Below are 15,769 nucleotides of genomic sequence, written 5' to 3'. Positions count from 1 at the left end.
CTCACCATGCAAAAGTGAAGCAGGGCTAGCTTGTGTCTGACACACAGGGTGGCAGCAGCAAGGTGTGTGTGTGTGTTCTGTCATTGCGTAGTTCCTCTTAACACGGTAATGAATGGAGGAGGATCACAAGCTTACAATAGCACAAGAATGGGGAGATGGGAGGTCCCTTTACACAAGCAGCAAATAACAAGGCATTAATAGAGAAGTAAGGACACTTGTCTTTTCAGACTTATTGATACTCTGCCTCGGGATTCCAGGCATAAACATCCACGGTTGCAACTGAGGCCATAAGTTGCAATATTATTAATTGGGGGGGGGGGTCTGTAAAGTCTGTAAAGTTTTGAAATGAAGACAACTGCCTTAAAATAGATCTGATACAGCATGTCTGGCTTTAAAAGCACATTTACTAAATATAAAGAGGAAAACAAAGGTACCAAAAAGGTTAATGTTCTAATTTTAGCACACCCAAATAACTACACGTGGATGTGCTATTTTCTACTAAGCTACTTCAATGGAGCTTAACTTCCACTAAAGGCACTTTTAGTTTCACTGTCACCATCTGAAAACATGCTTACCCTACTTGTTAGTTTTTGTTTAGGCTGAGGAGACTGATTTGGAACTACAGTATTCCGAGTCACATTCATTTTCACTAAAGGAAGGTTCTAACAACAACTAGCCTGTGGGCAATTTATCACACTTTATCCTCTTCATGGTTGTGCTTGTAACTGAGGGGTAAAACAGACATGACATTTAAAAAGGTCTGTGTTTTTTGTTTTTGCCGTCCTTTAAAATAGCAGCTATGGGGTAGAGGGATTCATATTTGGACCATAGGGCTGAAGACCTTCCATGGCTCATTTTCCCCCAACAAAAATCTCTCCCTGCCCACAGGTCAGGTAATACTGCAGTCAATGACAGCTTCAGGAACAAAAATGGTTGTTTGGAGTATGCTGATATTTTATGGGAAAACAGCATAGCAAGAGAAAGATTTTAAACCCTGCCCTACCCTAGGAGCTACTATTTTTAAAAAATGGGGGGGGAGGGGGAGGAGAGGACCCATAAGAGTCATGCTTAATATAATGTCTAGTTTGCTCTTCCAAACTATTTTAAACTACCAAATTTGACTTGTACTGCATCAAACTGTTAAGTTTTATGGAATAAAAGCAATTTTAGTAATGGAACATTTTTCCCATGGAAAAAGATGATACAGTATTGTATTGTCTTCACAGGAGGCAAGCAAGAGGAGCCCTAACCCTGTGTTAAATAATGATATGCTCCAATTAAAGGATGTATCTTTGGAGAATGCAACTCGTGATTTTAAATTTGATTTCAACTTGAGACAACTTGGTGTATTGAGATTCCCCCAAATGCTGTGTAACAGTGCAACAAATTCTATAGACCCAGCAGATCTGCCTGAGTAGTAGTATAATGCAATAAATGAAGGTGGTCCACTATTCTTGTAAAAGGTAAAGGACCCCTGACAGTTAAGTCCAGTCACGAACTATTCAGGCAGTCAAACTGAAAAGGAATCTGAACCTGAAATCCTCACTTCTACTGGTTTTGAAAAACTGTTTTAAGATTAGTTAATGAATTGTTTAAAAATACCATGTTATCGATATGATACCTTGCAAATGAAGAGGAAACATGAACACACATTAAAATAGTTACCTGTTTTTCTCGTTTGAACTTCCCTTGATCCAGGCGGTGCATTAATATCGCCTATGCCCTGAAAGTATACGTATTTCTTCACAGTTATCAAATTAGGTGCATATTTCCAGACATCCTCTCTGTCATCAATAATACAAACCATGGAATCACCACAAGGAAATAAGTTTCTAAAAACAGGAGAAAGATTAAGTGAAATGAACTGATTAGATAACTCTTTAAAATGATTCATATTAAGGAATATCTACTCAATTAAGATATAAAATAGGAAGACATTCTAAATTCACATATTGATTACAGTCCTTTACATTATCAGTTTGTTTTCTTAAAGCAACTACGATTTCATCTGTATCATCACAATGATTAATATTTATCAGTTTTGCTTAAAACTGTCCAGAAGCTGACCAAAGAAAACAAACCATGATATTGAATTGACATACATACATATAAATATATATACACATACACAAGTCCTTCACTTTTAAATGCACAGAAAATAAAAATCAGATCCACCAAGAATGGTTTTTTGATAATCAGCTGTTACGAAGATGGGCAGTAGAAAGCATCACCTGTAACTCTGCCACCTGGAAAACAATTCAATCAATCACTGCTTTCAACTAAGCTATATTATGTGATTAACAAAGTAGTGTCAGGTACCACCTAGTGGTATGAGTGAGGCTGTTCTACTGGACAAAACGATAGAATTGGCTTATAATCCCAAGAAATTTAGCTTTAACTTTGAATGCCATTAGAATTTTCAAGTTAGGGTGCAGCTGTTTATGATAGAAATGTTGGATATGCAATGGGAGCACAAAACTTCCTTCTTATAAAGAAATCCAAATACTATGACTCAGCTTCTTTGGATGGTAAAGGTAATAGTTTCATACTCAAAGCTTTGATATGTGCAGTACATATAGAAACAGAATAACATTCAATCATTCTGTATAAGAGATTTAAAATAGACCTATTACCCATGAGAATCTGTTTCTATCGATTTGTCAGGCAGGTCAGAGATCCTGCTACACTGATGTATCCAATACAGCTCTGTCCAACTAGGACACAAGTCCTACTTAGTTGCATAGTTTTCTTAGAGCCTGTAATAAACTACCGTACTCCCCACTTTCAGCTCTACACAGAGAGACTGAAGGAATCATTGGGTTCATGCGTTTCTGCCCAATCCGCTTGCCAAATCTAGAAGATAATGTCTGCGACCAAAGGTGCTGAGAACCAAAGATGCTGAGCCTATTTGAATGCAGGCTCTCTGTTTTTCTAGATACTGAATATACTAAACAAAAATGGCTTATATCCAGGGCAGGGGAGACTTCTACTGAAATACCTGGGGGATGTTCTGCTGTGGGTGGGTGTGCACAAGTGGAGAGTGTAACACCTGAACAGGCTCCTATTCTGCAGTTCCCAAGGTCAAAATAGATATGATGGCAGCACGCCCAACCCCAGTCATGCCAAATCCCTACAAAAGCAGAAGGGGAGGGGGAGGAAGGGGGAGATTTAAAGCATGGTGTGAATGGGCAGAGCTGAACCCTTCCATCACCCATGGTTTCTCCCTGAAGCAACCTTAAAAACAACAACATATTTTTGTTCTGATTGAGCTCCATGACACAAAGTAACCTCCATTGAAACCAAAATAGCTTTAAAAAAAGTAGTAGTTTGGGGCAGGGAATTCACAGGCAGAAAAAAGATGCACTCCTATAAATAATTCTAACTCGCATTCCTGCCACCTGAAAATCGCTTCAAATGCAAATAGTTATAGAAAAACAAAAGCAAAGGCAATCTATTTTCTTATCAGTTTCTGTTAATGTGGGCAGGATATAATCTCCATTGCTTTACAATAAAAAGGCATTGAGATGTATATGTTTATGACCAGGAGTGGCAAGTTGGGGAGTTTAAAAAGGTAGTTAGATACTGAAATTATGTTATTTGTTTCCAGCAGTATCCCTCCAAATGCTTCACGAACAATATTCCAATCCCAATACATACCTAAGGTTCCCAGTTTTAGAATATGGATCAATACATTCATCCCTTGACAATATTCGATGGGAAAAAAGCTTCTTTTCGGAGTCCAAGAATGCTTTTAAGGAAAAGAAGTTCAAAATTAATATGTATTTTCCACAAGAATCATCATACTTAGTATGATTTTCTTTGGAATACCACAGGATCGTTTTAGCCAAAAACAGCTTTTAATATGAATTACTGTGCATAACTAAAATTTATTAATGAGATCCCCAAATACATTCATCTACTACATAAACCATAAATACTACACATAAATTAAGCCATTAAGGCTGCAATCCTATACAGCCTTGGAAGCAAGTCTCACTGAATTCAATAAAGATTATTTCAGAGTAGGCATGTATGGTATTGTGCCATAAATAATTGTAATAAATACTTGCTAATATAACTTGCAACATGACTGATAGGGTCACAATAACATGTCTACCCAGAAGAAAGCCCAATGGAAATCCATGGGGTTTTCTCCCAAGCAACTGGGGTTATGAGTGCCTCCTGAATGTTTTTTAATAAAATGTGAGTTTTCATTAGATGGAAAAAAAGATTTTAAGTTTATATTTGTAGTTTATTTAAGAGTAAACATAGCATATTTAGGTCAACATATTGGCCAGTCAAGCATCACATCTTGTTTTGCGATACAACAGTACACCCCGTTGTAAAAACTTCATAGCAAGTCTCAGCATTAGACGATTTCCCCCATTTGTTCAGTGCCATGTCTTGGGTTTGTAGATAGCCAAAGCAGTGGAAAGCATTCTACAATTCTTAAGCAAAATGGGCAAGTTAAGGGAAAGTTTAAATAGGAGTTCTTGTAGTTGCAGGTTTTAAGTTATACTTGTAAGATTTGAACATAAATACTTCTGAGCTACCTTGAAATAGTAACAGCCTTGTTTTTTAAAACATGGCTGGATGACAATCGTCTTGAAAAACTGATTTTAAGGACTATAATCAGGTAAGAATTCTGCATTTGATTTCTTGGCTACTTCCTCATGTTACATAAACCATTTTTAGTTTCATCAGTGGGGGAATCACATTAAAGCAGGCCTGCACTTGTGGTCTACCAGTCACATATTGCAGTTTCATAAGCCTCCTGGTTTAGCTGCTTGCCAGAGATTGCACAAATTAAAGGCTTGTCAAGCATCTGGCACCACAAAATATATGTCAGGGTCGGCTGCATTCACTTTGGTGTGTCACAGGTTGCATCATTATGTATCTGGAGAAGCCCAGTGCAAACTTTGTTTTATAAACTACACTGTCAAAATTTCTGAGAAAGTTATTTTAAAATTGTGACCCCTATGGTACCGTGCAATATCCATTTCTAGACATGACTGGTGATTCAGGGAGTGATGTGATGCACTTTGAAGGATTTGGATGTTCAGAGGCTATTGACGCAGCACTTTCTAGAATTCCCTATAAAAGGTTTCAGTGACACACTTCCCAATATCACTAGTCACCTATCAAAAATTGATACATGTGGGCAAAAACTATTGTGTCTTACAGGAATAACTTAAAACCCACAAATACAAGAAAATTTGAGAGTTAAGGATAGAAGTTCAACCTTAACTCACCCGACTATGCTTAAGAATTTCAGCAAATTCATGTAGGGTCATCCCCTTGCAGTACCTAGGCATAATGAATTGAAAGAATTAGCTAGACAGAACCATCACCAAGTAAACTTAGAAAGATGCATTGGCCTACTAAAGTGAAATAAGCCACTTAATGTAGAAAATAAAAGTGAGGTGTGAATATTTTAAGTAAAAATGTTACAACAATATTTCCATAAATGGTCTGTTGTTTTTTTCTCCATATTCATTATCTACACAAGTCAATTGCTAACTAGATTGGTCGGTGGGCTAGATCAAAACACAAGCCCACGCCTACAAGCTCCTCACAGCTGAGTGAGTTCACTTTGTGTCTCTTCCTGGAGATAAAGGTAGGACCTTGAACAACAGAAACAGGGAGAAATTATCACTATATCAGCCAGTATATCAGCTGGCCAGTCCTTTATTAATCTATATGTATCAACACATGTAGATTAGGGTTAAGGAGAAAGTGGAAAAAAGAAGGAACAGATGCTTCTTCTTTCAACAGATACCACCATTCAGAAGAGACCAATTAGCAGGAATAAACAGCTTACATAAAAGAATCAGTTGAGGAATAAAACGGGATATACTTTCTTTTTTGGTTTTCACCTGCTATTTAATTATATCAAAATAATACATTATGTGTCAACTGACACTTTCCTAAGAACATATTTCATTTATGGGTGATTTACATTTCCATGCATGAACAACAATACCCAGTGGCTCGATTAGCAACAAACTCAAAGTAATGGTTATTTAATGACCTGGTTTGCACAATCAAATCATGACTCAACTAGCCAAAATATGAATGACTCCATGCACTTGCATGCGGCGTCCATCACAGAAGTGGAGAAACAAACCAGGAAGCTGCAATTAGCTATGGCTTCCCATTATGTGGGAACCAGAAACAATAATTAATGGTTTCCAAACAAGTGAAGATTCCCAACTCATCCTTAAAAGATGTCCTAATATTCTAATTTGGTTGGACTGAATCTAGCATAGTTTCCCAGTATGCATGTAAAGGGAAACTGTGGTTAAGTACGGCTTCAATGCTCATTTGCCCACTCACATGAAAAGAGGACTTTGGGGCTGCATGAGGGTGATACAGCCTGTGGAAATCCTATTTTATTAAGCAGAGTTAACAGTGGTGCCTCGCAAGACGAAATTAATTCGTTCCGCGAGTTATGTCGTCTTGCGATTTTTTTCGTCTTGCGAAGCACGGTGTCGGGAAAGTTTTGGAAAAGCTTCAAAAATCACCAAAGTCTTTAAAAACCTCAAAAAAGGCTCCTCGAAGTCAAGTTGCAACTGTATTAACGGTGTTAAGAAAAAGGAAACAAACTTGCAAGAAGTTTCCGTCTTGCGAAGCAAGGCCATAGGGAAAATCGTCTTGCGAAGCAGCTCAAAAAACAAAAAACCCTTTCGTCTAGCGAGTTTTTTGTCTTGCGAGGCATTCGTCTTGCGAGGTACCACTGCACATTTCTTTCTCAACCCAAGAACTGCATTCCCTTATAGGGAACTTTTATGTGCACCCCATCAGTACCCATTCCCATTATCTTTCATACACATGCTTACACCCATTCTCATCCTTGACTGGCCAGGTTGGCTGGAAACTGGAATCCAACAATATTTGGAGGGCCACGGGTTTTTCATCCAAGCTCCACTGCACATTAAATGAAGTCTTCATTCAACACAATTTCTCTTTAAATTTACTGCCACCTTGTGTTTCAAGCATGCACACACTATTGTAAACAATGACTGCTATAAAAACACACAGTTGGAGAGTTGATTTTCTTCTTTCAAGCAGAACCATGACATTTCCTAGATAGATCTGAGGGGAAAAGTGAATCCCTCCACCCAGATTACATACTCCACTCTTTTCAGGGCAGTTATATATTATTCATCACTTCTGGCTTCTCATGGTCTCATGTTGAGGGACAACAGTGATTTTCAAAACAGAAGAAAGTTTGCATCTTGGAGCAAAGTCTGCAAACTGACCTCATGGGTACATTATCAGATTAGCCATGTACGTTTCCCATTTTTATTCCTCCTCTTCCTACCTCCCCTCATAGCTTTGTGTAATGCCAGATGAAGCTTCTGCGACAGTTTGGCTTGTCCCAGTGAAGGTACTGCACAATTGCAGATTTTTGGTTTTGTTCTTACAAATGAATGTTGCTTTTTGTGTGCTTTGCAAAACTGAGGGCAATATCCAACGAAGTAGTTCAGTTAGTGCATGGACCTCTGGCTGTGCAATGGAACTTCTCCCTGTCTTCTCCCTCAGCAAACTCTATGTTTGTTCTGGGGGTTCCCCCCAAACCTGCAGAACAGATATGGGGAGGGCATGGGGGGCATCAGGGAGAGATGACATTCTATTGAGAAGCCAGAAGTTCTTGTGCTAACGGAACTACTTCATTGGATACCACCTTGAGTGCTTTAAATAGCCCAAAGTAACAAGAAGTCAATGGTAGAATGCAATAGGATAATAATGCTTTCAGCACCAAAGAACTTTAATTTACTGCCTGTTGGAATACAGTGGAACCTTGGTTTTCGAATAATAATCTGTTCCAGAAGACCGTTTGACTTCCGAAACGTTTGAAAACCAAAAACTCAATACAGAAGCCTCAATACAAAGGGGAACTCAAAACGGAAGCCGCGTGGAATGTTCAGCTTCCCAAAAGCATTTGAAAACAGAAGCAGTTACTTCTGGGTTTTTGGCATTCAAAAGCGGAAACGTTTGACTTCTGAGATGCTCGAAAACCGAGGTTCTACTGCCTTCATTCCTCATGTAAATGAAACAATGCACCTAGCCACAATTTAGCTGGATCAAAACTCTAAATAAAAGGGATGATGAATCAATTCTCTCAATCCCATGCTAATCTCTTATCCTGTTGTAGATTAGCAGATATTATTGTCTGACTGTTACTCTCAGAATGATTTGTTTAAGCCACCTTGAGTGCCAATCAGGGAAAAATGCAGGGTGTAACAAGAATACCTTTGAACAAGATTTGAAAAGCAATTTGGGGACAGCGCTGCAGCCACTTGGTAGCTTCTATTCTAAGTACCATAATAATAATAATAATTTTTAAAAAAGAATGCCCTATATTATGGCATTTAGAATAGAACCGTAGAGTTGGAAAGGATCCTGAAAATCATCTAGTCCAACCCCCTGCGATGCAAGACTCTCACCTAGATCATACATGGCAGATGGCCATCCAACCTCTGCTTATAAACCTCCAAGGAGTGAGAGTCCATCACCTCCCATGGAATTGCTTACCTGCAATTGTATGTGCATAAAGTCTGCTTCCAAAGGTAAACACATGTAGTTCATACAACTTGGCAATCTTTTCTAGGAACTCTCTGCAATGAGGACGCAATCGAGTATGTAGCATAGGCTCCCCTCGACCTAACTGAAAATGGAATATTCCCTGAAAGGGAGAGATAACACTGGTAAGACGTAAGCTATAACTCATAAATAAAACCCATTTTCTGGCATATACAGAATGATTTTCAGCTTATAGAAGAATTTAGTTTTCAACTACTATTAGGTGTACCAAACTTTTAAAAATTAGCAGTTTGTATATACTTACAAATATACATTATAAAGTTCAAAAAAAAAGAGCAGCTCAGCCTTTACATTTGCTTGCCATGGTTTTTATAATATCTCACGAACTACAACTTCAGTCAAGGCCAAGCCAATGCCCAGTAATCATGAGTTGTAGTTCAGCAACATCTGGAGTCACAGGCTAGACCACCTTATCATAGAATGACTGAAAATAGTCACTATATGATGGAGTAGTACAGTGGTGAGTTTTTTCGTCTAGCGAATTTTTCGTCTTGCAAAGCACGGTGTCGGAAAAGTTTTGGAAAAGCTTAAAAAATCACCAAAAACCTCAAAAAAGGCTACCACACCGCGTTCTATGAGTTGCTCCTCGAAGTCAAGTCGCAACTGTATTAACGGTGTTAAGAAAAAGGAAACAAACTTGCAAGACATTTTCGTCTTGCGAAGCAAGCCCATAGGGAAATTCGTCTTGCGAAGCAGCTCAAAAACGGCAAAACCCTTTCGTCTAGCGAGTTTTTCGTCTTGCGAGGCATTCGTCTTGCAGGGCACCACTGTATTAGCTATTTATCAAGTAGATCGATTTAGTTAAGAATATTTGGGAGCTAGCTAGGTAACTTCAGTTTCATTCCCATTTCTCTAGCTAGGATCCAGAAAGCCCACATGGGCAGCAAGTCTTTTCCAGATCTATCAGTTGCTACACTGGAGAGTACACCAGATCTCAGAGCAAATTTCGTAACAGCTGAAGTAGGAGAGGTTCCTGAAAAGTCCCAACCTTTATACACCTCTAGTTGTGTGGGCAAGTACTTTCACTGAATATTCACTAGATGATTATTTAACTAAGTTTCACTCAGAGAAGATCTATTGGAATTAATGGACCTAACTAGTTTTCATTAATTTCATTTAGTCTATTCTGAATTAAAATTTAGTTGTCTACCACCTACTGTTCCTTTTCTGGCAAAAAGCAATACAAGCAGATTTCACATGATTTTTATATTATTGATTTTATCTTGTCCCATCCTGAAGGCTGTATTTCTTATTTTCAATGCCTGGACATCAAACTCTAATGGTTGTTTCTTTGTAGTTACTGCAGATTTAGAATGTATGCCAGTATTTTTATTTATTATTGGTTTGTTTTATATTTTCTCTCAGTGCTAGATGCCTTGAATTTCTTCTGGAAGCTAGAATAATAAACAAGGGCTTAGGATCTACTATATATTTTGGAAAGTTTTTTTTGCTATGAATTGGATGCCTCTTAGTTTATGAACTTTATAAAACATTTCATTCTTGAAATATTGAACAGTTTTAATGTATTTTGGCAAAGAACAATAATCAATAATGTTGCTTTACTCGGTTAGACATCTGTTGGCAGTGCTGTTCTGTTGTATGGATCAATGTCTGGTCCAAATCTACCATTAGCACCAGTTTTCGATTTCTGCGTAGCCTCTCCTGGTCTTCTCTTCCCAACTGCTCAGCTTGCTACAATAAAAACAGAGTATCCCATTAAGTGTATTTGAAGCATAAAATGAGGATTAACTTGAACAGATCTCAGTAGACACAGTGCAATGTACAGTAATTTCAAAGAAGAAAAACAAACAACAGCCAGCCAAAATTCAATTGACTAAATAGCTCCTTTCACTCATATTAAAGAACAAATAGAAGTGGAACATCATCTTAGAGTTACCCTCTAGGCCTCCAAAATCCTAGCAATTTGTATGTATCAGACTCACTGCATCAACATGTTTAATTAGTGGATTTTGCAGCAAAGGGTTTATTTGAACTTCTGGTATGTGGCAGATGCAGTGTGCATTTTTCCCCTACAAGCAAAAAAATAAGGAGTGCTATCCAATGAAATACTTCTGTTAGTGCAAAGACTCTGATTGCAACAGAACCTCCTTCTCTTCTCATGTGCAATCTAAATTTGTCTTGGAGATTCCTCCAACCCCCCCCCCCCGAGCCAAACCCTCCATTTGTGCAAATGGAAATCTTTATGCATGTTGTACAGAGTACTCTCGTTATTTCCACTGCTCTTCACGTACTGTAAAAGCAGCTGGTTTCCTGGGTATAACATTCTACTTGCACCCAAGTGTTTGATGGCCAAAATATACTGTTCGTGGCTACATTTAAAATATTAGCTGTGAGGGTATGTGACTGATATACACATTTTTTTTTCAATTTCAATAGTATTTTTAATTGTGTTGCTTTATTGCTTTTGTGTTTGGCAAAAAGACTGGGATATAAATTTAATAAGTTTGCCATCTAAACTTGTATTGGCAGGATTTGTGCAAGAAGAATATAGAGTGAAATCCAAGGGAGCAGGCAGTAGTTCTCTCTTCAAAACTAAATTTGATCACAACACATCAGAAACATGTATAGCTTAGGATTCTATCTACTTAAAAGAGTTGCTTTCAACTTCAAATTTAGCTAAGACAAACTTGCTGTATTACATGCGTTCATAATGAAGAAATTCTGCTAATTAGATCTGCTGAACTTTGGGCCCCTGCCAAAAATAAGGGGAAGAGTAGGAGTATACTGTACTTACTTCAGAGCTAACCATCAATTCTGGTACACTATGAACCATTGATACAGTTGCTGTGGATACTGGCATATTCTGTGTTCCATTCTTGCTTCGTAACCTAACAACGTGAAAGATATCAGACAAATTTTATTAATAACAGTTACCAAAAAAAACCTCTAACAGGACTGATTTGTGCTATAAGTTTTAAAGACAACTACCTTATTTATCACTTGCGCCAACCAGCCTTAAACAGTGTACACAAACAGTAAATTTACATGATGTTTAACTGGCAAGCAGAATAATATAATTTAAGAACAGGAAAAATGGCACACCTTGGTACAGAGACCAGAGTCATGCTTTTTAAACCAAGTAAAAAGTACCCAAGTACATATTCTCATCTATGTACTTAAATTATTGGCATCCTAATGAAGCATATAGAAAAATGGTGAAAAGGATTAGGATTCATTTCTGTTTATTGAGAGAAATGTTAGGCTTTTAGAAAGTCTTAACTATTTACAACAAATAACACATTTCTGTTTTGCAATATAAAATTGTTTGGGTTTGGGTATGTTTTGTTTTACTTAAAATTCCAAAAGTGAACTGCATTTGCTCTCAGAAAGAATTAAACTGGAATATAGGAATACAGGGTGGCAGCATCCCAATATCTGAATAAAACTGCTTTCAGTGTAATGTAGGTATTAGAGTGTTGGATGAAGACCTGGGAGACCAGGATTCTAATCGCCACTCAGCAATGAAGTTCGCTTGGGGGACTTTGGGCCAGTCACTGTATCTTAGCCTAACCTACCTCCATAAGGTTGTTGTGAGGATAAAACGGGGAGGGGCAAAGCCATGTGTGCTATCTTGAGCTCCTTGGAGGAAAGGTGGGCTATAAATCAAATAAATAATAATAATAATGGTGCATGAGCAGTTGTGCAATACTGATTACGCTTGGCTTCAAAGTGTTGTTCTTCATCCACCCTGCTTCATCTGCACATAAGCTGCCATATGACATCAGTGGGCAGCAGTGTATTTTGATAGTTATAGCAAGAATACCCTGTTTGGCCTTTGTGAAGACAATGGACACAAAATGGATATTTAAACATGAAGGTTTCTTACAGGGAACAGCCTTAATCTTTATTTCAAACCCCCAAGACACTCCCATCAATTCTATTAATCAGAACTATTTCAAGAGGTTTAACAAACTTGACTGTATTTATGGAGACCTGAACAGGGAACAGTTCCTACTACAAAAGAAATTTTACTGTCACGGTTTTCTATGTACAACATTGTCACTCATTTGGTTCTTTATTGTTACATTCATGCCCACTAGTTCAGCAAGTATGTTTTACGTTCCTTTTGAAAGAATGATTCTTTGGTTTATCCATCAATAAACCTGTGCTCATACCTACCAATGTTTTAGTCCGCTGCATACATTTTATGAAGAATGCCATATTTATTATAATCAAACTGATGTTTATTTCTATTTTGTAATATTATGCTGGTGCAAGTTCGCATGCTCCATATTCCCACTTATTTCTGGCACAGCTGGGCATACAATAAACATAAATTGTTCTTTCCAGGTATGAAGAGCATTATTCCAGTGCAACACAATTGATTTCAATTTAAGTTCCTCAAAGGTGACAATCCTCAGTTTAATGCAGCACCATCAGTAGAAGTCAAAGTCCATACAACAATACTCACTGTGTCAAATCCTGGCCACACTCTGCACATAAGCCTTTCATAACAACTGGATGGCTGCATCCTTCCAGCCGCACCAGGACACCTCTGGAAAGCAAAGAAAAACCTTATCTAAGGAAAAACTGATTGCATTATATTATATTCTGTATCAGATTAGAAGTAGGGAAATCAGGGTTTACACTGACTGTCACACTGAATACTAGAGCAGCAGTTACCAACCTACCTCCTTCCCCCGGACCACCTGAAAATTGCTGGGGTGTGTGTGTGCATGGGGGTATCTCAGTAGACCACTCAAAATTGTTCTGCATATTAAAAGCACATATAATGCACATTTTAATATTAGTATTCTTGCTTTTCTAACGGGATGGATATGCCCGTTTTGTGAATGAAGTCCTATGAAGCTAAATGTAATGTTTGTTAGCCTCTGATCAGGTTCAGTGTTAATTTTGCTACTGCATTTGGAAGTATGGTAGCTGTCAACTTTTTAATACGCCATCTGTGTGGTGGTCATGGAGAACCAGTGATCCATAGATCACAGTCTGAAAATCTTGGCAACAGTTGCTTGGTGGACACAAACATAAAAACTATCCATGATATTTCACAACTTTCTTATGTGGATTCACACAATACAGAATGTGTTTGTTTAATAGTTTTCTTTATGCTTATTTCTATTTTTTATAACAGCTGAATCTATTACTGTTCACTTTAGTTATTAAAAAAGCCCTCTTTTAAAGGATTTAACTGATCCCAGAAAGCATACATTTTAGAGAGATATTCTATCTGGGCACAATCCATAGCACAAGGACTGTGCCGTAGTGCAGTGGTAGAACACCTGCTTTGCATGCAGAAGGTAGGACAAGGTATCTCCAGGTAGGGTTGGAAAAGAACCCTGTCTGAAATCCTGGAGAGCCAATCCCAGTCAGCATACGCAGTACTGAAATAGATAGACCAATGATCTGACTCAACATAGGGAAGCTTCTGAATGTTCCTAATTCATTGGGGAGTTCTCCTGAACAATGTATATGAAATGAATGGATTGTTTGAAATGAATGCTTGATTAAGCTCAGGGAAATGGTTTACGGTTGGGAGAGGGCTCATAGCTATCTGAAGTACTGGTTGACAGGTCATTTTAGTTTCACCTCATAGGAATAAAGTGCTTGTCTTGAATGGGTTTTTTTGTTTTTTGTATTTAAGGAGATAAAAATGTAGATCAATTACTATTTTAAATGGTTTAACAGCATGGCTCTCTAGAATGGGCTTGTAAAAAGTATTCACAATACTACAACCTAACGTTTTGAGATGATGTGAAGTTCTGTGCATTTAGTTTCACTAAAAGGCGCATACCTCTAGAAAATCCCAAATAGCACATTTTCAAGACACATTTCAATCTGATTTGCCAGTTTTAGAATTCAAATTGGTTTGGTTGCTCAGTGGATGATCTTCACTGTGAAAAGGACTGTGGAGTGTAACTCTGCTAATAATCCTGTGTGCCCTCAAGGTTTCTTGGTACTCTCTCACATTATGTACCGTATTTTTTGCACCATAACACTCACTTTTTTCCTCCTAAAAAGTAAGGGGAAATGTCTGTGCGTGTTATGGAGGGAATGCCTACGGGTGGCATGCCTACGGATTTTCCTCCTCTAAAAACTACGTGCGTGTTATGGTCGGGTGCGTGTTATAGAGCGAAAAATACGGTACTTCTTATCTGCTTGTTCAAAATGTGAGATGAGGGCACAGCACCTTGGTGATTCCACCTACTTATAAGGGAGAGCCATTACCACTGGTCCAATCCATTACATATATGCTACGGGGTGACACAGGGCTATATCTTGTTGAGACATTTACATGAAACTGTTGCGGAAGAGCGTACATGCTCTGGAGTAAAGTGTTATCAGTATGTACAGTCCCATCCAGGTGAAATGGTGGCATTTTAGCCAAGGTGGTGCCTTTCAGCTGTTGTAGGACTCTAACATGGCTCAATTCTAGGCAGCAAGGCCATCAGGATATCATGCTGACCACTTCTGTTTTAAGCTACTGCTTTGACTCGGTAATACGATGGGTGAGGGCTAATAAGGTGAAACACTGTATTTGGCTTGTCCTTGCACTACTTGTTAGGGATGCTTAGGCCTGCTCTCAACTCTTTTGTTTATGGGTGCCTAAGTGATATCTTTGCTTAAAGCACTCTTTACCAACTTAGATTAGTGTGCAAATTGTGGCCTTCCAGAACAAATGCAATATTCCCATTGTTATCCATGGGCTTTCTGTGAAAGGCATTATACTCCTGCAAAATGGCAGTTCAAGTTATTAATAGATACTCAGCATGCTAAGCATATTTTGCCTGTTTTGACAAAATGTTGTATTGAAATTGGCTTCCAGTTTGTTACCAGGTATATCTTAAAAGATATTGGTTTTTAAAGCCCCAAACTGCCTGGAAGTGAGGTATCTGAATGATTGTATTATCCCATATGAATTCTTTTGTTAAGGTCATCTTCTGGGTGTTTCCTCCTTTCAATAACTTTTCACTTTATAACACCCTGATTGTGGAATGCTCTTCCCAAGGAGGTTCAGCAGGCATCTCTCGCAATATGTTTTAGGGAGCAATCCTAAGTATGGAAAACCAGTATGATTTATGCAGACCTAAGTTAAGTCACATAAAGTACATCATTTCCAAACTCCATTCAGGAGCAGCCTGACAGAGGGAAAACAAGCCTTTAAAATAGTTTCCCATCCCCA

At 38.2% G+C, this 15,769-nt stretch overlaps 1 protein-coding gene across 1 annotated transcript in view; it reads right to left on the bottom strand.

Annotated features, from left to right (window-relative positions):
• Positions 1–15,769, bottom strand: part of CTDP1 (CTD phosphatase subunit 1) — a 48,283-nt gene that overhangs the window by 29,050 nt on the left and 3,464 nt on the right. Inside the window, exons 2-7 of the mRNA XM_083518608.1 lie at positions 13,040–13,123; positions 11,363–11,456; positions 10,171–10,299; positions 8,539–8,689; positions 3,658–3,748; positions 1,666–1,832 (exon numbers count right to left, since the gene is read on the bottom strand). Of these exons, the coding sequence (XP_083374734.1) occupies positions 1,666–1,832; positions 3,658–3,748; positions 8,539–8,689; positions 10,171–10,299; positions 11,363–11,456; positions 13,040–13,123 (716 nt within the window). The remainder of the gene's footprint in view (positions 1–1,665; positions 1,833–3,657; positions 3,749–8,538; positions 8,690–10,170; positions 10,300–11,362; positions 11,457–13,039; positions 13,124–15,769) is intronic.

This window comes from Podarcis liolepis (genome assembly GCF_965112155.1).
Source record: "Podarcis liolepis genome assembly, chromosome: 8".
Lineage (NCBI taxonomy): Eukaryota > Metazoa > Chordata > Lepidosauria > Squamata > Lacertidae > Podarcis > Podarcis liolepis.
The sequence above is the reverse complement of the archived record's forward strand: the minus strand, read 5'-3'. Positions and strand labels throughout refer to the sequence as shown.